Source organism: Varroa destructor, unplaced genomic scaffold (assembly GCF_002443255.2).
Source record: "Varroa destructor unplaced genomic scaffold, Vdes_3.0 BEIS01000004.1, whole genome shotgun sequence".
Classification (NCBI taxonomy): domain Eukaryota; kingdom Metazoa; phylum Arthropoda; class Arachnida; order Mesostigmata; family Varroidae; genus Varroa; species Varroa destructor.
In genome coordinates, this window is record NW_019211457.1 from 28,358,350 (window position 1) to 28,381,183 (window position 22,834).

At 39.6% G+C, this 22,834-nt stretch overlaps 1 protein-coding gene across 11 annotated transcripts in view; it reads right to left on the reverse strand.

The window, feature by feature from the left end:
- Window positions 1-3,330: 3,330 nt before the first annotated feature.
- Window positions 3,331-22,834, reverse strand: part of LOC111249326 (guanine nucleotide-binding protein subunit alpha-11-like) — a 55,893-nt gene continuing 36,389 nt past the window's right edge. For 10 of the 11 annotated variants that reach the window (XM_086989031.1, XM_086989032.1, XM_022803043.2 and 7 more), the window contains 4 exons: window positions 19,289-19,493; window positions 11,588-11,841; window positions 8,153-8,347; window positions 3,331-7,927 (listed from right to left, as the gene is read on the reverse strand). In XM_086989031.1, the coding sequence (XP_086845157.1) occupies window positions 6,771-7,927; window positions 8,153-8,347; window positions 11,588-11,841; window positions 19,289-19,493 (1,811 nt within the window). In that variant the 3' untranslated portion in view covers window positions 3,331-6,770. Of the gene's footprint in view, window positions 7,928-8,152; window positions 8,348-11,587; window positions 11,842-18,538; window positions 18,680-19,288; window positions 19,494-22,834 lie in introns of those variants that run through there. The other variant, XM_022803046.2, reaches the window with a different exon arrangement.

Sequence of the window (22,834 nt, forward strand, 5' to 3'; positions counted from 1 at the left end):
TCTACAAATTTCAAGAGTGCCCACTGCGATGGAAAAAATTCAATCCGGAACCTGTGTTTTTTAATCTAAAATAAGCCTTCTCTCCTGAAATGCGTTTTCAGGTGTCCTAAACTAAACCATTTTAAGGTCTCTGACATGTGTTGATTTGGACCTGGCCCGTCAGAGTGAGATACGGCAAAAAACAGGTACATGAAGATACGACGTTTTCTCTGTTGAAACGGCAGCCTGTAACAATAAGTGTTCCTGTAAAACCTGTAGAATTCGACAACTGTGCAAACGTATATAAATCAAGGCCCATCGAAGACAATGAACGTTTTTTGAGTCCCTTCAGACCCTAATTAATCATCTGTGTGACCCGTCTGGTAAGCTCATGCCGCATTGTTTATTTCCAATGTACGCAAACTAGTTTTTTGCCGGATTTTCTATGAAAGTCTCAAACCAAGTCTTCCCATCAGCGTTCTTGCTTTATGCAAGCCATGATGATTAGCAAGACAAGCTAAGGCAACCTGAACAAAACCTAAAGTTAATTATGAACGGTTACTGCATCACAGAGTGAGTCCGGCCACGTACCTTTCCCTGGAGACACTCCCGACTAATTGACATATATAGCAGAAGTGACCGGTTGTCTGAAGTGTTGATTTGAGAGCGTACAAATACGAATGTTTTTTTTGAAAATCTAGTTGGTGCATGCTAGGATCCACTGGAGCAAGAACAGCGTTTCCATGAGACCTTCGTCGAAACTTTAAGCTTTGTGTTGCTTAGGCTTCTTTGGGCAGAACCATCTGTGACGCCTTGCGTGGCCTGAAATGACTGATGCTGTTAAAAATAGCAGGTATTGTTTCCTTTGCATCTTTTGAGAAGTACACATTTTAACACCGACATTTTCTGGGTGATCGAGCATAGACCAACGATGACTTGCTTCATTAAAAGACCCAATAGAAATTTCATCCTTGTAACCCAGCTAAAAGTCAACAAATTTAGTCATCTAGTAGCTGAGCGGTTCATGTAATATAGTGAAACTGCTATAGATTATTGCTGAACTACAAAATTATTGCGTTATAGCTATGAAATAGATCCCAAGCAGGTCTCAACCCATTTGAAATAGTATGCAATCCTGATTAAAGATCAGGATTCATCATGGGATCAGATGATCGAAGCTGCTGTCTTATAACTGTAATGTTAGTGATGTATTAAGATAGGTGGTCCACAAATGAAATAGAGTCTGGCAACTAGCTTTGGTATAATAACCATTTATATGATAGTTGCACTACTTTTTTTCTTCGAGCAGCTACTGCCTATCACTATTTCTTTGTCTTGGATGCTCACCCTTGTCGCAGGCCGAACCTCGAACTTCGACTGGCTTTGAAAGGATTTAACATAGTATAAGAGAACGACTGAAGATGGCCTCAGAAGATGCATTTAATTGATTGACTCGTAATTTTTTTCTTCTTTGTACTCTTCTTGTGGGCATTCTCGTACTAATCGGTGTTTAGAGTTAGTCAACTACTGAAGCGTAATTAAACAACCTGTGCCGTCCTAAATCATTTTAGTATATATCTAGTATTATGTAGTATAGATTAGACATAAAAATTTACTGAAACGTCACTTTATAAATGAAGATATTTCAACCATGATGAAGTGCCCTGAAATCAGCCTTGTCTAGAAACAGAAAGTTGACCGTTTATTTATGAACTTATAAATGATGGCGCTTCGGCGATTGTATGCGCGAAAAACAAATATTAGTGAACAGAGTTAGCTGGTTAGCGTACTGGTCCGTTTCGGCCACTTAAATAAGCCTATAATAAATAGGCTATTTGTCTAGAAGCTGAAGATATCTCTCTACCATGTTCTCCTAGCATGAAGTATCAGGCAAAATTGTCAGAGATTAAATTATTCAGGTCAAATTGTAATAGAAGGAGCTGCATCCTGTTGTTTTTCGTTCCGGTTATATGAAATGACTCAACACTGTCGATATAAATTGAATCATAGACCAAAAACAAATCTCAGAAACTGCTGAAATTTTCTATTTCTTTCACACGGTACTTTATTGTACAACGAGTCAGTCACAATTGAAGCCCTATGTGTTTGGTATGAGCAACACACATAAGGATGATCATATTGTGAGGAACGTTGACCCAAAAACTAAACTAGCCCAACCCGGGAAATGACTATTCATCTGATTATGCTATTTTGTAAGATAGTCTACGTCTATAATATTGCTCCCACTAAGTAGCTATCATTATCTGTATACGTTGCACGTGAGAACAGTTTTGTATTACTTTCATATGGTAGCATTGCTTACAAAGTTAAAAAACTTACTAAATCTAGAAAAGATGTTTGGTCCGTACGGCTTGTCGAAACTTGTGGTCTCTCGTTGTTTTGTTACTGTTTTCGTAAAATTCATATCCCCCGCCTCGTTAGCTAATGCATATGGACGAATCTACTGAAGAGGCAAACATTTCTCAGCGTTTTCCTTGTTTATTTCCGAAAAAATCATACATTTATATTATTTCTATAATAATTTATTCATGTCCTTCAGTTAATTTATTATTTAGTTGTTACGTGGGTAGAGTCGTATTATCATGTTATTATATAATCAGCGTACATATATATTAACTTGGTGTATATATTACAAAATTAGTGGCCGATAAATGTGGAATATAAGTATTTTATTCATACATAAATATCATTATAATTGTTGTATAAGCTAAGGCCCGCCACCTGTTGTTTATCGATTTCCCTAAAATACGCGACTGTTTTATTTGTTCAAGACTAAATAGGAGTTGACGAATGAGAGTGCACAGTCAATTGTAAACATTACTTTCGCTCTTAATTGACCCAACTCCTGAGCCTCCGAACGCCTCCCTCACGCTCTACTGGTTTATTTCTATTTAACCCAGAACATTAGCTTCCTTCTAATATATCACACCCTGTTAATTGAATCAATTAACTCTCTTCTTAAATACGTCTTTCATAGCAGCTTATTTCATGCAGATCTCACCACATGCTTCGACTGGTACGGCGGCCATCGGCCGCCATCGTGTTCTATATACAGTAAAGTGACTGTTGTGAATAGCCGTAATAGAAAATGTCTGCCATTGAGAAAAAACAAAGAGTTCTCACGTTGTTGCCTATTTTCGCTAAGGACTTGTACAATTCATTATACAAGCCCCTAGCGAAAGAGTTGAGAGGGAAGCTAAATTAAGATTAGTTATACGGACCCCGGGGTGATGCCGCCCGTAATCCCTGGCGGTGGAGGCCTCGCACCAATTTTTCCGCAATGGGTAAACAACAACAACAACAACAACAACAACAAACAGTATTAGGGGCTTAAGGACTACTTACTCCCTTCATTTCTATAGCGAATAAGTTCTATTACTTGTGTATTTAATGAGATGAGCTTCGATTAAGTTTTTGTTTCTATCTCTCTGATAATTTCTTTTTTAGCGCTGATCCGCCTGGTCAACATCAGAATTCACAGCGGTATGAAGCGATCACAATTGGTGCTTCTTGTACGTTTTACATTCTTAGCTAATAAATTTATCTATATTTTTATGGTATTCGAACTGCATAACATATTTCACTGCCTGATCTATCAGCGACTTGTCAGGTATAACGAGATGCGAAATTAAGCGAGTCCTTCTGTTCCGGCTAGGATCTTTGACGTTTTGATTTGTTCATTTTTTAAGGTATAGGACCCTGTGTAATACCGGCAGTCGTGATATTTTTGTCATATAAATCTCGGTATATTTTGAATGCTAGAAATTTCGTATTTTCGCAAATTATGTACTTTCTAAAGTTTTAGACGACAACAACTACCAGCCGAATTGCATTAAATGTAGAAAATAACCATTGAATTAAAGCTAGCCTATTGAGTGTGGTTCCCTCTTTGTAATTCTTGTGATGCCCCCATAGTTTTTATCGTCGATATTTGTTGTATTTACTAGAGGCGTACGTATCTCTCTGCTTTAAACAACATGGCATGGAACGTCTTGGTTCTCGTCTGCTCTGGTGCTTCTGAGCGACATAAATTTGAGTTCTACGATCACTGTTGTCCCAATGCTCACGCTCAGCAGTACGTTTGCCAACAGTATTCGTTAGCTTGTTTAGAGCCTTTGAGGTCCCCTATTTTAATGTCCCCTAGTTTAGAACTTTTAAGGACCTTTAAAGACCCTGTTCCTTGTTGCGTTGGAAATTTAGGTTGGCATGTGGCGACAATACATGAGTGACGAGTAGATAAATGGTGTATGTTAACATATCTATTTGTCTTTCAGTTCTGCCAACTTGTGTCCAGTATTTGTTATGAGATGGAACATTATTTTACAATGTACATTAAGTCAGCTGAATTACATACGGAAATGGTACTATGTACATTGTTATTAATGGTATTGCTACCACTTTAAGTACATAGGGTGTGCTGTACAGTTCAGATGTGTTGTTTCTTTTGAGGCATTTTGTATGACCCAAGTAAGCACGTTTATGCAATGCAATAACTTAAACAGCTATGATTGATCATCATATATGTAATTTCGAATAGTTCACTGCGCTTCGTCAAAAAAGGTCCAACCTCGTAACCTGTTGATATATAAAAGAATATGGTATATAGAAGATATAATTAAATAGGGCCTCGATAGACCAGTTTGGAATCTCCCATTGCTATAATGATGATCTGAGCCACCGGTCTCGATCGATTTGAATGGATCATGACTGAATTGGACTATTATTGCAGTTTTCTTTTTTACTCTCAGTCTGTGCACCACTAGTCGTTACCACAAGAGCCCATTGATGCTACATGTGGTAATTGCCCCCATCAATTTTGGAACGGCGCACCTTAGCTAGGTGAGGTATGAGTCATCTGTAATAATAGGGAAATAAAACGTTGCATCGTCTACACTTTCGTTGAAACTGAATTTGATCTCATTGTAAATCTAGCCTATACTACCTAAATCAAATCAATTTCATTCATTTGCCTATTGAAAGGCCATCGCGCTACATAGTTCTACTAATTTTAACAGCCTTAACAACTGAGATACACGGACGTTAGCAGGCGTATCTCATTAGAGGATCTTCCGGTTCCAAAAAGCTCGTCTCGGTGAATAGAAGCCCAACGGTTTCTGTACTTGGCCGATTCTATTTGTCAACTATTCGTCGACTGGGCTTGAGTTGTCACGTAAGGCGCTTCCTATTTGATTTACCTATGTTCACTGGTCCGACCCCTAAGGGGCAGCACCATTTCCCACTAGATTTAGTCGCAAAATTTACAGGGCTGTATGTGCATTACCAGTTTATCTTGTACTACTCGTCCACTTTAGCACGTGATTCTGTGCGCAGTGGCCCGCTGAGGCCGGAGCGTTATCCGGTTGCGTAAGTGTAGCTTTATTTTGCGAGATCGCTAGCCTGACACCGAACCGGGTTTATTCCCGATTGATGAGAGTTTTTCAAAAGGCGCAAATCTTTTTTAAGAATAAAGATGTCCTGCATTCTAGACACTGTATTCTCTCTACTATGAAAACAACTACGCAATAAGGCGTAGCTATAGATAAACGAGATATCTAGGACCTATCTAACAGTAACTGTAAGTTGTCGTAAGGATTAAGTTATTTGAAATCCCTATAATCACTTTTCACCATCATTACACATGAGCGAGTGGATGTGCGTTAGAGAAAAATTGCGTACGTGAGCTTCACCGAGTCAGACGACTCGCAGTTAACAGAAATCCTCAAGACTGAAATCTGTAGTAAACTGTACGGTTGTTTCTCATCTCTTAAATGTCCCTCTTATGATATATCGGATCTATAATTCAATTATTGTTAGTTGCATGAGCATTATCAGTCGTGAAGAACACTGTTATCGGTATATTAATCAGATCGTGTCGTCACAAAGAGTTTTTGCCGAGGTATATATAGGTATAGTTATAATAATGTATGTTAATAGCTAGTAGCAATTATAACTGAAATCTGCCAGCAATAGTTAATAAGCCATCATGATCATTTCATGTCTACGGGGGTTTAGCAGTAAAAATCGGGGGTTGCAGCGAAGTTGACTACACACAGGCAGAATAGAATGGGCGTGTTGTGGTCTTATGGGCTTACACTGAAAAAAAGATCGGATGATGATAATGATCGGGCTATAGGTGTCTGGCTAGTTTCATTATTGTGGCTGTCAGCCGGCTTTTGAACTATCTCCCCATAGCGTCATGTCTTGACGGGCTACTTGCTATTTTTTTTATGGGCAATCAACTTCATCTAATAATCAAGATATACTAGCTGCACATTGGCAACAACATAATTGGTCTATATCACCATTGGCCGTACAATTTATCAGCTCTGTTCCACGAGAATGGGTTTGCGGGCATCCGTATCTGTAATTTGTCGCGCACCAATACGTTTGTGATATGTCAGTATGTTACAGCGAAGACTGTGATGATGTTCAGCAGCGTACATTTGATAGTATTGGCTTTTTTTTTTGACTTTTTCGCTTACGAGACAAGAAAAGTCTTGTTTAAACTAGATCATGATTATTGTTTATGTTATTGTTAGTATTTATTCAAGTTATCAGCATAATTTTAGACGAACACCTTCACGCCCTATCTTTGAGTACGCTATACTTTTCTCAACGAACACAAAACACCATATCGATAGCAATGGTCTAATTGATCATTGGTTCTCAGTAGCAATAAAATTTATTTGGATATTAATCGGATTACAATTTCAAGCTATGGCCATTTACTGGCGTACTATAGATCTCTGTTAGTTCCTTTTTCACTTAACTTAATGTCGATGTATGTGATTGTTTGTATGCTGGTGTATATGATGATGATGCTTCTGATGTTCGTGTTTATGTTTATTACTGCTGGGGTGTGGGTGAAACCGGTTCTGCAGTAGCATCGGGGGCGGTGTAGTGGCTATCGAATAATGCTGCGCATACGGATTGTTGCCGATATCCTCCACTTGGTTTTGATGGTTCTGATTATTGTGACGATGGTAATACCGATTCTGATGATGATGGCTGTGATTCTGCTGCTGTGAGCTGACATGACGATGATCTTGCAGATGGGCGTGAAGCCGGCCAGCAGCAGGATCAGTCGTCATAGGCAAGTGTTGGGGCGGATACGGATGGTTAACACTGACGCTGGCAATATTACCAGATTTCGGATGATGAGGGCTTATTAATGAAATTAGTGGCGATTCTAACGGTACGATGGCCGTGGGCGGCAGCTGATGGAGTTGAGGAGGTCGGGTCGACGGTAGTGGATCGTGCTCATCGTGATTGTCCAGGGGGTGTACGAGAGCTGCCGTATTGGTGGCTGACCCTGTGGGACAGACCAGTGCTCGTCCTGGCGACGCGATCGCTCCCACAGCTGCCGCCGTGGACACGCCGTTCATGGCCGCCGCAACAGCAGCCATCGCCGACGTGGACGTAGCGGCATCTGACACCTCGCGATTTCGGGTGCCCGTCTTTGCGCTGGCTATCTCTCGCAACGTGGGTAGAACATATCTAATATCCTCGGTGTCGGTCGCATTCGTAAAGAAAAAGTAGACCGGGCGATCCGGCTCGAGCTGGGCGAACATTCTGCGCATATATTCGCGACAGGAGCGTACATCGCTGTTTACACCGTGAAAATCTTTGTAAATGTCGCTAAAGGGCATACCGTGTTTCACTTTCTCCTCCATGACATCCTTTTTGTTGAGCAACAGCAGTATATGCGATTCAGTAAACCAATTCGAACGAGCAATTAACTGAAATAGTTTCTGTGACTCGAGCATCTTCGCCTCGTTGTCATAATCGGATAACGACACCATAAAGATGACGCCGCCGACGTCCTCGAAACAATGAATCCACTTCTTCGTTTCCGATTTCTGCTCGCCGACATCGACGAAGCGCAAGGGGAACTCGTCATCAAGCATCATATTATATTCGCTGATATCTAAGATATGAAATAGAAAAAATAGAGTTATACTGAGGTGACCTTCGGGTGTCCGGAATATTTCACCACTTTCACCTCTGAAGTCTTGTTGAGACTACCACAAATATTAATGCGCACAACCACAAATGTACAGTATACAAGTGTTAGAGCTGGACGATATCGAGCTGACTCTATTTATAGACAATTCAACGCTGAAAAGGCATGGTAGAATAACAAAGTCCGTACATTTGGATGGTGTTTTGATACAAAGGTAATCCTCTTGGCTAGGCACGTAACCGGACGTTGTAATGCGGGTTATGTTCTTGACAAAGTGCTGGGCTCCTTCACCTAAGCCGTACTCGATACGGCGTTTGTAGCACTCCTTAATTCCGGGGTCGTCCCAGAGTCGGCGAAGCGCTTCTACCAGGTTCATCGGTAAGGCTGAAATAAATTACACACGAGTATTTTAGTGTCAAATAGAGCGCGTAGCCAACTTTGTTCAATTAAAAATCAACACTGCACCAGTCCCGAACTCATTTTGGAACAAGGATTTTTTGTCTTTCACATTGACTCCCTAAGCCGTTGGACACTGCTCCAGATGCATGGTTTTTTCATCACAGAATGCATTGTCTCTCCGCCAGGACTTTGGAAAGTGACCTCGTTGATCAATTCGCTATCACCGGCACGCTCGAACTCAATCCCCTGTTTGAAAATATATAACTTTAAACATTACTGACCCTCAGCAATGGACAGCGTTGTCTGCAAACCGTTTGCTGTGCTTAATTCATATTGGCATTGTCACAGTGTCATATGTGATAGCTTTAGGGGAAACATAATTGTTTGCTAATGTTTAGGACACGTCATGATCTAGGTTCGAACCTAGCGTATACACACTTCATTTCGTGCTGGAAGCCAGGTGTCTGATAGAGGGCCAAATGGCACTAACGGAATCTCGAAGCATTTAGTACGTCATATTATATATATATATAATATATAGTGCTATAGCTTCGTTCCTGGTTTCTCAACGCGGTCACCGCTTAGTAGCGAACATAGTTTACTGATTAACCGCTTTTGAAAAAGCTAAATTAATCTTCCTAATCTCTTTTCGGAACAGCATCTTAAGTAGGATCACTTATTTTCGATTTCAGTTTAATTCAAATGTATACGGTATAATTCGCCGTCGATGCAGACGAAACACTGAAGAGTAGCAGAAGCCTTTTGATCATGGAGTTTAGTAGGGATGCCGAATAAATTAAAATTATTCGAAGTGATTATCCCTGGGCTCCACTTTTCTAATGCTGCCATGCATTATGGGGTAAGCTTGCGTCATCTTTGGGGACCTTTTTACGTTTCCTGGTGGTATGATTTAGAGCGAGTGGGTATTTAATACGCGTCTGTATTTAATACGCAACATTTTATGCCTCAGGTGGAAAGACGCTAATGCAGTGGCCAAGAACATGTTAGAGATCGCAAACATTTCAATATGAATACGTGTTTCAAGCTTAACTTGCGGTACTACTGCATCACCCCTAGCACAGTTAAGCATCGCCTTTGTGTGACTGGTCCCCAGCATGAAACGAAGCGCATCTATGCCGACTTTTAAATTTATGCCGTGTCTCTGAGTTCGACAGAACAAACACGTTAGCACTGCACCATTACGGGGACGAGCACTTTAATTTCTCGCAACGTAAAAAGCTTCTTCTAATCAGAACTGGATAAGTTCGATTTGAACACAATGCGATACCAAGAGGACGGCAGCACCTGCCATTGCGCATTAGGGATGTCGAAGTCGTTAAAGAGAAAGCTCAGTAAGAAGAACACATGCCAATCGAAGCTAAAAGTTCTCTTCTAGTGGTCATACTAAATCTGTCCTATTTGTTTGACCCAACAACGCTGGAATTATTTCTTGCATTTTTTTTCTTAGGGCGAAAGTTTGTGTACAAATGGGAATCTACAATAGCGCATCCGTCGAGAAATGTTCACGATTACCCTTCATGTATGTAAGGAAGCTATTAAAAATCAAGCATTCGTTTTGGGTTTATAAAGTGAATCCCGAGACGCTCGTCGGGGCTATATGAGATTTAGAACATTACAATAAATATTGCCGTTTAAATATGATCGTAATATTGTGCAGATTCGACAAATTGATCGAATCATTGACCGGGTATCTGTTATTATATGAAACCGATGCATCGAACATAGATGACCGTACGTGCATTTGCTTCGCCTGATGCCCTCTTGAGTTTTCACACGACTGTAGCAATTTCCAGGGGTATTTCCAGGGCGACCTGCTAACTAGCTAAAGCATATGGCGAGCAAGGCGCAGACTCTAGAAGGTAGCAGAAGATTTCGCCGCCTTTAACGACAGCTATCGATCTTAACCCAGCAATGATAGTGAGCTGCTGAAATGGTTCTTGTAGGAAATGGCGGCGCAAGCAACAACTAGGTGCTTTGACAATAACAACCCTGAGCCGACTGGACAACCGCAGAGTTAAAGCAAACTACCATGGAAAGAAGACAGCAGGTCGCGCAGTCCATTTAACACGATTTAAGACGGGCGATAGGGTCAGCACCAGCTGATGTGGAAACGATCCAGATAGGACAGCTGGGGCCGGAACGAAAAAAGCGATTCACAGAAGACACAAGTAACCTGAGCAACGCAAAAAAAATGAAGAGAAAAAGCCGAAAATAGAACAAGGTAGAGGGGGAGAAGCAGAAACCGAAGGGGATCTTTCGCTTTCATAACAAAAAGCAGCGAACGAACCACGAACAAAATAATTAAGAATGATAATTAACCCACTTCTGTTATCCCTCTTTCCAGGTTAAATCCTTTTCGTCCGTCCTTTTACTTTTCCCTTTCCCCTCTCCCGCTGATCTCCCTTGCGTTTTTTGGTAATCTCCTTTAATTTTCTTGACAACTTCTGTCTCATGTAGCTTTAGTGCTGCATCTCCCCCATCACTTTGCCCACAAGTACGTTTTGTTCACCAGGTCCTATTTGTCTGTCCTGATCATCCTTCGAGTAGAACCACCTATACAATTATATCCCGCAGTCATATCTATCCCAATTCTATAGCACGTCCCATTCAAAAACGAAATTCAGAAATGTCCCAGAAAAACGCGAGACAAGTGGTAATGTTGCCATTTAGAGAGTGGTGGCTACATTTGAAGACGGAGGCATATTCGTCGATAGTGGGATAATTTCAGCGGTTTGGAGGCTCGTAGTAGACACCACAGGAATTGCTTCTGTCAATAGGTCACTACGACAGCTCCAATCAACCGTGGGCCCTGCTACAGTGTGTACTTTTGTGCCTATATCTAGGAAAGCCTATCCCGATGAGAACAAAGGCAAAGCAAGATACATTGTGTACACTAAATCGTCGAAGACCTATTTTTGTCACTAGGCCAGGTCCACAAGGATCCGGCGTTTGGTTGAATTCGTCTTATGCTTCAGCTTAATCGGAGGACAGATCATGTGCGCAGTCCTTGCAGGCACGATATGTGAAAAATCGCTGAACAGGTATGTCATATAAGAAATATATGTACATGGTCATCATCGTTATCTGGCGGATGAAACTGACGTATAAAGAAACGATGTGAGTGAGATGGACCAGGCCAGCGTTAGTGATAGCGCTCGTTCGATGAACCGATATTGGTAAAACATTAGGTACCGTCTTGCATACCGGTGCTGATGTCCGAGGCCCGCACCGACGAAACAACCATCGCACACTCGACCGTCGCTGGATTTCTGTATGGAATGCCGAGTAGGTCCATTGCTCGAACTATAGTTTGCATCGCATGAACGAGATCAATAAAAACTGGGCAAACATGTTCACCGAGATCTTTTTCGTAGCCTGTTGTACCGATAATCCGCATCTGTTTCATAAATGTCGTCTTACCCACGTCATTGGGACCCAGCAGCAGGAACTTCGTCTCCCTTAGAAAAGACAGTAAGAAAAAGGAAAAACAAAGGAAAATTGGTTAGAACATTTATTTGTCGCTCGAAAGTATATTGTTTATGTCGTATCTGATTTTTATTGCGGAATCTAGGTATCTTGATTTTTGACTGAGCACCGAGCAGCTGTGGGTCTTACTGGATGTATTTATTAAGGAGAAATGTCTCGGGCTTAAAGCCACACGATATATTTGCTTTTCTAGTAAACCAATATCAGTAACTAATATGGAGTCCATTAGACTATGAGAAAGTTTGGATTGCGAAGAACTTTCACCTGCTGCTATTGCAAATATTATTGATTACAAACTATGTTATACAATACATACAACTCATAGTATTATTACAGTTCATTTTTGTGCATAAACGTTAGTTACGAGTTCGGCTTAAGCTGTTATAACTGTACAAATAAGATAAAGTATTACACCTATTGCACTCGTGAGTGTACAATGCGTTCAAGTAAAAAAAAACTTTGAAAATAATTATAATAGCAAACAAATAAGTGGAAAACACATAAAAATGCTGTTTACTGAGATTTTTTTAGATTTAATTAATTATGTTATGTGTTCATTCGAATCAAGTTCAACTGTCAGAAGTAACAGAAGAAAGCCCAGTACCATCAGCGTAGTTACTCAGTCCTAGTCGAAGCTGTAGTTTTCTTTAAAACTTAACCATCTGATTATCACCTATTATAATATTTTGTACGAACAATGATTGACAGTTAAGGAATACATCTTCCGTATGTTCCCTTTATGCTTGATACAATTACAGCAGAACCTATACCAATAGATAAACACAACTTGCCTGAGTAACATCTAAGGCTACTCTATGGCGTTGCTGACTTTGACATGGTCTTTAACCCCGCAATTCTGCACATAAAAGCGAAATCGTTCTAGCATGCCGCCATGAATACCTTTACAGCCCATCTTATCTAGCAATAAACCTTTGCTAAAAAATATACTGTGTAAGAAGTACTTTTCGGATCAAAACATATCCAATGGAAATATGGACATGAATCAACCTATAGTACCCAATCCCGATACGTCTTTCACTATATGTAAAGGTAGAAGAATGCACTGGATTTAGCATATTATTATTTTTTCAATATTCTATATACGTAGTTCACTACATTTTAGCAGAATGGCGCAGGTAAGAAAATATTATGTTACAGGCCCCTAATCGGCTATATTGGTTTTCAATCATTTTTATCAACCAGAATTACAATACTTTATTGAAACAGCTCCGGTACAATACCGTTTTTAGTACCCCGGCTGATTAATCCGGAGGCTCTCTCTCACCCTGTAGCTTTAGAAGACGAGTATCGGGAGTGGATCGAAATGAAGTGTAATAAAAGGATCGAAAATTTGTAAATTAGCGGCTTCAGCGAAGCTAAGCCTAAACCGTCTAGACTGAAGCCTACGCTGAAGGCTCACGTCAAATAGGCCTTATCCTAGCGGTGCTCGTATGTAATTGTTCTACTCAAACCCTCTTATATAAGATTCTCTGTAATATAGATTTAGAAGACTCAGCTAGAAAAGAAACAAAATGTGTCATTTGTATAAAAAAATAGAAAAAAAAGGACTATAGTTAACCTCTGGAAAAGCTTATGATAAACTTAAAGCTAAAGATAAAAGATAGATGAACACATTAAAAATACAAATTAAAAATCACAATCTCAGAGAAAACAAAGGCCAAACGCAGATAATTTGGAGGCTTGAGTCTTTACGCAAAGGATATATGAACGGTAGTATAGATTTTTTCTTATCTCTCCGAGAATAAGCAGTGTGATCGGAATGGAACCGTGAGTAAAAATTCGTATGCGCTATAGATGTTCTCAATGTTCGAGGCAGTTTCCGTGTATACCGTCTCTTAAACAATTTTTTTTTTCTTTTAAATAACTTTTTTTTCTATCTTCTATGAGAGAATCAATAGGGAGACAAGCTCTCTACTGAAGAACAGGACGGCAACGTCGTGCCGTCGGGATGTCATCGGCATTCTTAAGAGTATGTTTCAGCATTGCCTCAGCATGGCGCTTAGTCTTCAGATCCGGATCTTAAACTGCTTTCTAATGGTGTTCTTCTAGTGAAGCGCTTCTTAATTCGTTGTCTGTTACCCAACATTTGATCTTCCTAATAGTCAACACCGTATTACACCCTGGCTTTCAACCTCTGGCTGACAACTGTCGCACAATCTGCGTGATGCCCTTACTTTAGACTTCTTAGGTTATGGGCAGTCTTCCAGTTGCTGAAAGCGTCGTGCTAAAGAAAGGCGACCGTGACTAGCATTGCGGATACATTACCGTTCACTTTGGCTTTCCCATAGTCTTTATTTGCCTAGAGGTTCCGTCCGACGTGCAAATGCAGACGCAACCAAATGACCCGCAATAAAGTACACAGACCCACATAGTCATAGCGCCAGGTTCAATATCGAACGTTTGAACGCGCTTAGCCTGGACTAGTGAGTGTCGACCCAGAGACCCACGACGTTATTTTTTAGGCAGCCTGCACAATGGTCTGGCTTTAACTATTGCATTCGACAATGATACGCTCTATAGACGGTAAACAACAAAGAGATTATGGAACAAATGTTTAATTAAGTGTTGTTTTCAAATATCCTAGACGCGTAATCTCATAATAACAAAGTTTGTGCCTATGATGTTCGACTCCCTGACTAAGCCCCTTCCTTTTCGCAGGGCTTCAGTCCCGAAGCGCTGGACTAACTGTTCTAATATTTCAATGACAACAGCAACATTGAGAAGAACTGCATAGATGGCTAAACGATAATTAAATCGCGCTACGAAATGACTTAATTTTAAAGCTTCTCTAAACAACGGTAAGCGTTTACGGAAATCAATATACGCGTACTTCGACCACAGTAATGTCGGCGACCGAAGCTTGAATAGGAGCTGCGTAGTATCTGTAATGTATATTACATATAAGCTAATAATACATATATTTATTGATGGAGCAATTCTAAGGAATGGAAGTAATCAACCGCGATAATAGATAAAGAACTATGCTTCTTAAGAGATAACGTTTTTAAGATCGATCTTAAGGGATGGAGTTTACTTAGACTGGATAAAGGTTTATTTGTAAGAAAAACAGTGCAGGGATAGGATTTGATACCAGTTTAATAGCTGTTCTGATTATATTTTCAACCATAAATAACATAAGTTAGTTATTTTAGGAAATAAGCTCGACCAGGTAACATGAACAAAACAATCACGTGTGTTGTCTATGACCAAAAATTACCACTAATCACCCGGGTACACGTCAATTTTCTTGGATGTATCTCTGTCACCGTCGTAGGGTCCGTTGCTGTTGGCGCTGTAAATAGAATTGTCTGGAATAGTAATCGGATGGGACAGGCCTCTTGTTCTAAAGGACCCGACTGTGTATGCATATATGTATACATGCTTAAAGTAAAATAGTTTAAACTTACTAAGCGTCGGCATCAGAGCGGGCTTTTTTGAATTCAAGGAACGAATGGGGATTTAATCCTGTTGCCCTGTGTATCACTTTTGGTATTAACAAAAAATAACACATCTTTCTTAAAGCAACGCGGTGTTTCTTGTACGGTAGTTTATGTAGTTATTGAATAGGAAAGTCCAAGGTGTAATTGTTAAAGATCAAATTTTATATAGGTCCCGATCGTACAGATTGGGTTGTTTTACTAAAATTTGGTTTCTTGCTAAGCGAAAATATTTGGATATTTGTTAACGGAGCCTCCGTTACAAAATAATGGGTCGCGTACATCGCCAGGCCATACATACGCTTGCATCGCCTTCGTTTGCAGATATAGTTTCGCGACTAGCTCTATTCAGCTCATTAGCTTAGTATGGGAAAAATATGAATATCAGTTTAGTTATAATATAACTAGAGATAAAATAAAACGCGTCAAGTAAAAGCTTTGACCAATCGGGTAAGGCTTACAAAAATGTAATTTCGATACAAGCCTGAGTAAACAAATGTTTACATTTGGATAGATCTATACGCAAATAGACATTCGATAATGTCCATCTATAAGGCCTACTCATACTGAGCCTATAGATAATCTCTATGCTAGCCAAACAACATCCACTTGTCGAAAGCAATACTGTAATCTGGGCTAAATTAAAAAAAAAATAATGAAAGGATATACTGACGTAACCAAGGGCAACTACTCCATCATTAAGGCAACGGACATTGCCATATGGACAATCCACGTGATCGACTTGTCTCTGCATGCTAGTACGTTGCCATTCAAACAATACTTCGCTTCCAGTTCAAGTTGTCGAAACGTAAATACTATAAAAACGTTTCTAATGCAGCCTTTTGCTACGGCATTATGCATCGTTCTGCCGCATACCGAAGTGATTACATACAATGTTTGTAAGCATTGACAAAAAGAATGATCACAAGAATAATGTTTATTTATTATAGTTAAAAAATTGTAAGTAAAAGTTATAAGTAACTGCTAGTAAGATAGGGTTAGCAAAGAGATAATTCAATGTAAGTCTGCCAATAAAGATGATCCTATCCGTTCGACCGTCGAACACTGTTATAGATTTTGATACATTTCTTTCATTTGATATTCGATAGAATATTATACATTTTACGACAATATAATGGAGGTTAGTGTGACTATTGACCATAGTTGCATTTAATTGAAAAAAAAAACAGTTATGATGCTATCGTGATTGGTAAGTCTGATCAGCTAATGGTGCACAATGTAGTTAATCCTAAAAACTCGAGTAGGCACAAAACTAGTTCGGAAATGAGCGGTCACTTCCGAGTTGAAGTTCCATAAAGTCAGGCTTCTAGATCTGCATACTAAAAGTTAAGCTAAATCGAAATCAGCGTTTACATTTGCGAATTACCCCAGACCAGTTCGGCGGGCTCTGTACATTACTGGAGCTTTGCTGAGTAGAAATAAGACATCTATAGTAAAAGGTGGTGACAAAAAAAGATATTTTGTCACAAGCTACCTCCACAATATATTTAGCATAGTACGAATCAACGTTTCAGTCCTAGTGATTGCATCAACCGGCCTACTCTAGAATATATGCTGAGAAATCGCATCGTGACCAGCAAGTATTCAGTAGTTAAGGGCGGATTCTGTTGAGTTTATTATTGTCTTACACAAATTGACGTCCAATACTAAAAGTTATCGCTTGCAACGGTTAGACGAAATAGTGACAATATTTCGTTTGGCCTTAAACGATTAGTAGAAGCCTGATTTAAGCAGTTGCCTGTTATCATTTGCCCAATTTTGGCCGGTAGACTTCTACGTACACAGTGACGTATTCAAGGTAACAGGCGATGCATGTGGCGTCGTACGTCAGGCGGTATGTGCCCATATGTAATATTGAATAAGTTAGCTCCGTTGATGGAATGGCACGGGTTAGTTGTTCATCTTTTAGCTACCGGCGTAACTGTCGCAGAAAACGTTTGCTTGAAGACATTTGGACCCGAAAATATTTGTGGCTTCACAAGTTAAACTCTATAGTGTGGAGTAGCAACCGTGTTGAGGATGTTAATTTCGCTGAATAGACTTATCAGAGTAGACACGATTTCTGAAAAACGCCGGAAACCCTCGGAAGTCGAACCCAAACTTAAAGACGTGTCCCTTTTTTAAAACAGCGAGTTCGGACAAAAACTTTCAACTCGCGCTAGATTACCTTCAGGAAGCTTACAGAAGGGTTAGACCTCGCACCCGAGGAAATGAGAAAGCCTACAACATAAAATGTGCAGGAAGATCTCAATTTGTAGAAATGCAGACCATTCAAGAACGGCCTCAGGGGGACCTTCGCGCACAAAAAGAGAAGCCTCAACCCAGGTATTCACTAACTTTAGCCCCTTGTGACCTTTGCTATTGTCAAAACGAAAAAAAAAACACCAAAAAGCAAAAAAAAAAAGAGATAGTTGCGAATATTCAAGAAAAAAAAAGACAAAAATAACATCTGTTTTTAGAACTAAATGACCGAAGTTTTGCAAAAACTACAAAAGAACAGGTGGGACACTCGCATTGAATTTGGCGGGGATTACTTTACAGAGCAATTGGGATCGATTGAGGCATGTAGCAACTTAGATTGCCCTACAAAAGTGGAAGAGAGATTCGAAAAATTAGAAATAGTGTAGCCTCTAAGACCAATTATAGCTTAAGCACTTCGGGGATAAAGATTTCGACTTGGATGACAAAAAACGCTCCAAACGATCTGAAGAAGCAAATCCTATCAAATGAAAATGCCTCCCAGCCAATTTTAGAACCCGATACACGTTTATGGGAATCAGCCGGCCAAATGTTTGCGGGTGCGAAAACAAAAAAAAAATAAGTTATCGCTAGAGACAAACACGGTTACTCTGTGATAATCTCAATGCAGAAAAGGCCGCTAAGCTGTAGACAAGCATCAAAGCTGGCACTGAAGGTGGCCGCTAATGGCCGAACGGTAATGCTGGTCATTTGGTGGGATTTAACTATGAGTTATTTAAATATAGTGTAAGTGTCGATGCGACCTGCTTATTTACTATCTACTTGTACGGCAATAAACCTGACCCTTATCTAGAATATATTCCGGTACTCGTAACACGTTGCAGCTATTACTGTTTACAATAGCTTTTTGACAGAATTCGTATTCAGCGCATGATCTTCGCACGGATGACTCGGGTCATTGATCATCTTTATGTTATGTGTTATACATTACCTTGAGTTGCTGATAATGCGTGACTTTACGAAATTTTATCGGACCTTTCCTAAAGTGCGTTTTCGAGTTACGCTACCGGCAAATGATCCTCAGTACGAATCTCGATAAGAACCTCTTTACTTAGACGATATATGGAATTTGCTGCCGATCAGAAAAAATGGTTGGTAACGCTAGTCAGCGTAAAACATAACTTTTACAAATCCTAGAAATATTTGCAATTTGCATATATTGCAATATTTACAAAGATATCCACTTTTGATAGTAATTTGGAATTACGCATGATAGAAATAAAATCGCTGGGATGTTGAATCTCGCCATTGGATTTCTACGGCTATAGAGCGTTGAGCTTGAAATCTTGATGAATAAATAAAAAGTTTTTAGATAGATCTTTATTTTTAGAAAGAACAATGCGTTACTTTATATGTCTTATAAACGTATATGTCTCTACTATTATAGTTGTCCCTATGGATACAATTTTGGCAAAGATGACACCCCTGAATACCCTTTGAGGGACTTCTTACAGCCCAATTTAAGTTTGCAAAACAGTCGTTCGTCGCAGAGAGCACCTACGAAATTATTAATTTACGATTGTAATACGAGCTCTAATAGTTTTGTATAAATTACCTCTTCACGAACTTGATGCCCTGTTCCTCTTAATTCCTTTTTGGGCAAAGAAACACTACTAAGTAGATTTTTCATGCCTCTGCTATAGCGCCATTTCCACAAGCGGCGAAAAATAAAATAACTTACTTGCTTAAGTCGGTCTTCTCACGCGTGAGCTGCTTTTCGATTTCATCATTGACTTTGCGCTGTAATTTAGCCTCTTGATTGAGGCAGCACGCGATCTCCATGGTGGCCGTCACTTCGCTCCGACGACGCTGGCCGCAGGCCGTTTTGGCCACAGGCCAACGGACGAAGCGCAGAGTACAGGTCTCCAGACCCCGATCTTGCGACGCTGCAGCAGAAAAATGAAAGTAACAATATTGACATTTAGTTAAAAATCTATTTTTCCCGTAACGGTTTTTGCCTACTAACTTCGAGTGGTGGTTCGAGTTTTACGTCCGGTACCGCCATTGGGCATTCCGTCAGACAGACGGCTGGCTCCCAGTCATTATCATTAGAAGCCGTGTGTCCACGCTCAGATTCGAACCAAGCCATTACATGTGCCGCAAGCAAGCTTTACTACACTATTCACTACGTAATCTTGCGTAGTAGACCTAGGCACATATAAAGTGATTTAGATTTCAAGTAATTTTCCAAGCATTACAGTTAGTCCCGGCGGAGGATGGCGGTTACCGGGTAGTTGCTCTTTTTCCCGGAAATCTCAACAACAGTGAAGATGATTGCCCCTTGAGCCTAATGGTAGTCTAGTTCCTTACCTGGGCCATTTGGGAAAATGTGCCAGGGCGAACCAAGTAGTTCGTAAATGGAATTTTTCAGACATTTTAAAAAATCAAAGGTGTGTAGGCGGACGTACACGGCTCGTTTTATGCTTGGAGCCAGCTATCCAACGGAATGCTTAACTACAGGGAATTCTGAACGTAAGATTTGAAACATTTGTAGATTAAGAACTTAGAAAGTGCGTTAAAACGAGTACATACGTATGCTACGCCGTATTTTGAATAACTTATTATACTTAACTTATTAATAATTACCGTACAATGGACTGAAGAATCAAATAGGTGTGCCCTGTGACCAAGCTATTTTTTTGTTGCATTCATTTATATTTCTTCCCTCTATGACTTATACAGACGTGGCACGAGCTCCATGTGGGTAGTTTTTTTGTTAGGTCAGATTTGCTTTTTTAGCTTTAAGTTAAATGGCTCTTAGCGAAGAGAATGATCAATTTGCCACGCCAAAGAGGAACTGGCATTCTAAAGGTAAAGGTTATATAAAGATACTGCGGGTATATGGATTTCTCTTTTAACATATGCGAAATAGAATGTATTTATAAATGTGAGAAAAATTATTGTAAATGTTAGCCTTTCGTTGGAGGAGCGGGTTATCAAACCAAAGCCATATATGTAATTTATTTAAATGCAGTCCATTGAAAACACATGTTAAGATGTATGGATTCTCAAGGTGAGAGCTGACTAACGCTTAGAGATATCGGGGCAAAAAACAGGTAAGAGTTGTAAAAATATTCGTTAAGCTTCCAGGTAGAATGTAACTATACAAGCGACACCAGTACACGGTACCGGATAAATTCAGGTAATGTCCTGTATTAGACAATTGCAAGAAAAATTAGAAAAATACCTAAAATATAACTAACGTAATGTCTGCCTAACTGTGTTTAATGCGTTTAACCTCTCGAGTAAGTGGTGGACCGTACCGACTAAGATAACTAATCATATGTCGTTAGTAACAGAAACCGTTATGATTATCTTGTATAGTTTATATATATACTTATAAAGATTGTATAGCTGTTTACCGCTCTCTCTAAATAAAGAAGACGTAGTTCGAAGTACTTATTGATCGTTACAAAAAAAAATCCAATAGCTATAGTGAAAGCAACGAGCCGTATCATCGAAAAACTTATATTACGCAGTACGAAAGCTATATACAATAAGTTTCATCACATCGGAGGGAAAACGTTGCACACGCTGATTTCACGTCCCTATAATAACTTGTCAATGGTAAGAAAAATAGGTGATTTCAATGTCTGTTTCGTAAACACATGGCAACGGCACTTGCAGTACTACCTCAGAGACCCCAAGAGATCCATTCAAGGGGTTTCCCATATCCCTCCGCCATCTCGGGTCTCACGTATCTCAGAATTTATGGAATATTTGCGTTAATAATTGATAGCAACCTAGGTTAAAGATTGAAACAATATCAATATGTTACGCATCTACATCAACCTTCGTCTTTTACGTTGCCGAGGACGTTGTTTATTGCAGCTTCAGTAATTTTTTAAACGATTAAAACGTTTAAACATCAATTCACCTCATCATAGTAACCAGTTTGGCCAATATGAACATTTTCAGTCTCCGAAGTCGTTACCGTACTTACGTATCGAATGACAGTACTTTGTAACGGAATACCACAACTTACGTAGACATAACTGGTTAACCAGTCTTCCTCTTGTTTTGTAACAGTATGAAACAGTTATAATTGGTTGAATATTGTGAATGGCTTCATTTAGGCAGAACTCTTAAGTTCAGAGAACGTCAACGGCACTCGAGCCGATCCGCTATCTTTTTTACTGAGGCTTACAATGGATGATAGCGGACCTAAATTCTTCTTGTCCTACGGATTACAGAATCGACGTTAGCTTACCACTAGACTAATCGATGCCTCTTGTATACCTATCCATCGATTCATGCTCAGTCGAAACGGTTGATCCTTGAAAGAAGTTACTGTTTCATAATGAAACGTAGACTTTTGACGCCGTTAAGCTTTTACTAGCTTTCCTGATATCCACGTTTAACTACGTGAACTTCTAAAAAAATATCATCGATGACATTGATCGTTACTGTAAGGTTTAGGGTTAAAACCCTTGGGCATCATAACTATTTCTATTGCTTCATTTAATTATCAAGGCCATAAGTCAGAAAACTATGTTTGGACGTACCGAATGCAAAGCTCGAACCAAGAGCAATTTTCAACCTCACGATTGGCAACCTAACGCTTCGACTCTGCGCGGTGTAAGTAATCTATCTATCGATATACGTTTAATCAATAATTTTTCAAAACTTTTTAAGTAGTTAACTAACAGGAAAGTGCAAGGAACTCCATCATATTGCGCGAACATCAAAGCGAAGAAATTGCAGTTCGTTGAAAATTGATTACGAATGACTCGTAGAAGATTTTCGTTAGGTACCTTTATTTTGCAAAATAACAAAAAATATGTCTGTATTGCTATCATTCAATGCTTATATCCGAAAAAAAGGTAAATCCTATTATTTAAACATTTTAACGTTTTTAAACGTTAGCCAGCCTTGTCCACTCATGTCGAACTGGTTATTGAAACGATTGTGGCATCATATATAGCTTACTACGTTCGAAACGTCTAGGTTACTAGTAAACACTGAGTTTGGTTGGCTAAATACCGTCTGCACGTATTCTGTATACTGCCCGAATAGTAGCGCGTTTTCCGCCATGAATCTTACTTATAATAGACTTGCGACGTCCATTCAGATACAATGGAAGGGTAAAGATCCACCGAGTGCGAGCCTTTCAAGGTTCTTTTATTCGTTAAAATGATTGCCTATTCAAAATGATTTGCAAATATAATTTGGCCCTCTAGAGCCAATTTGTACTTAACGTCGATGTTGGGCTCCAATTTAACATTGT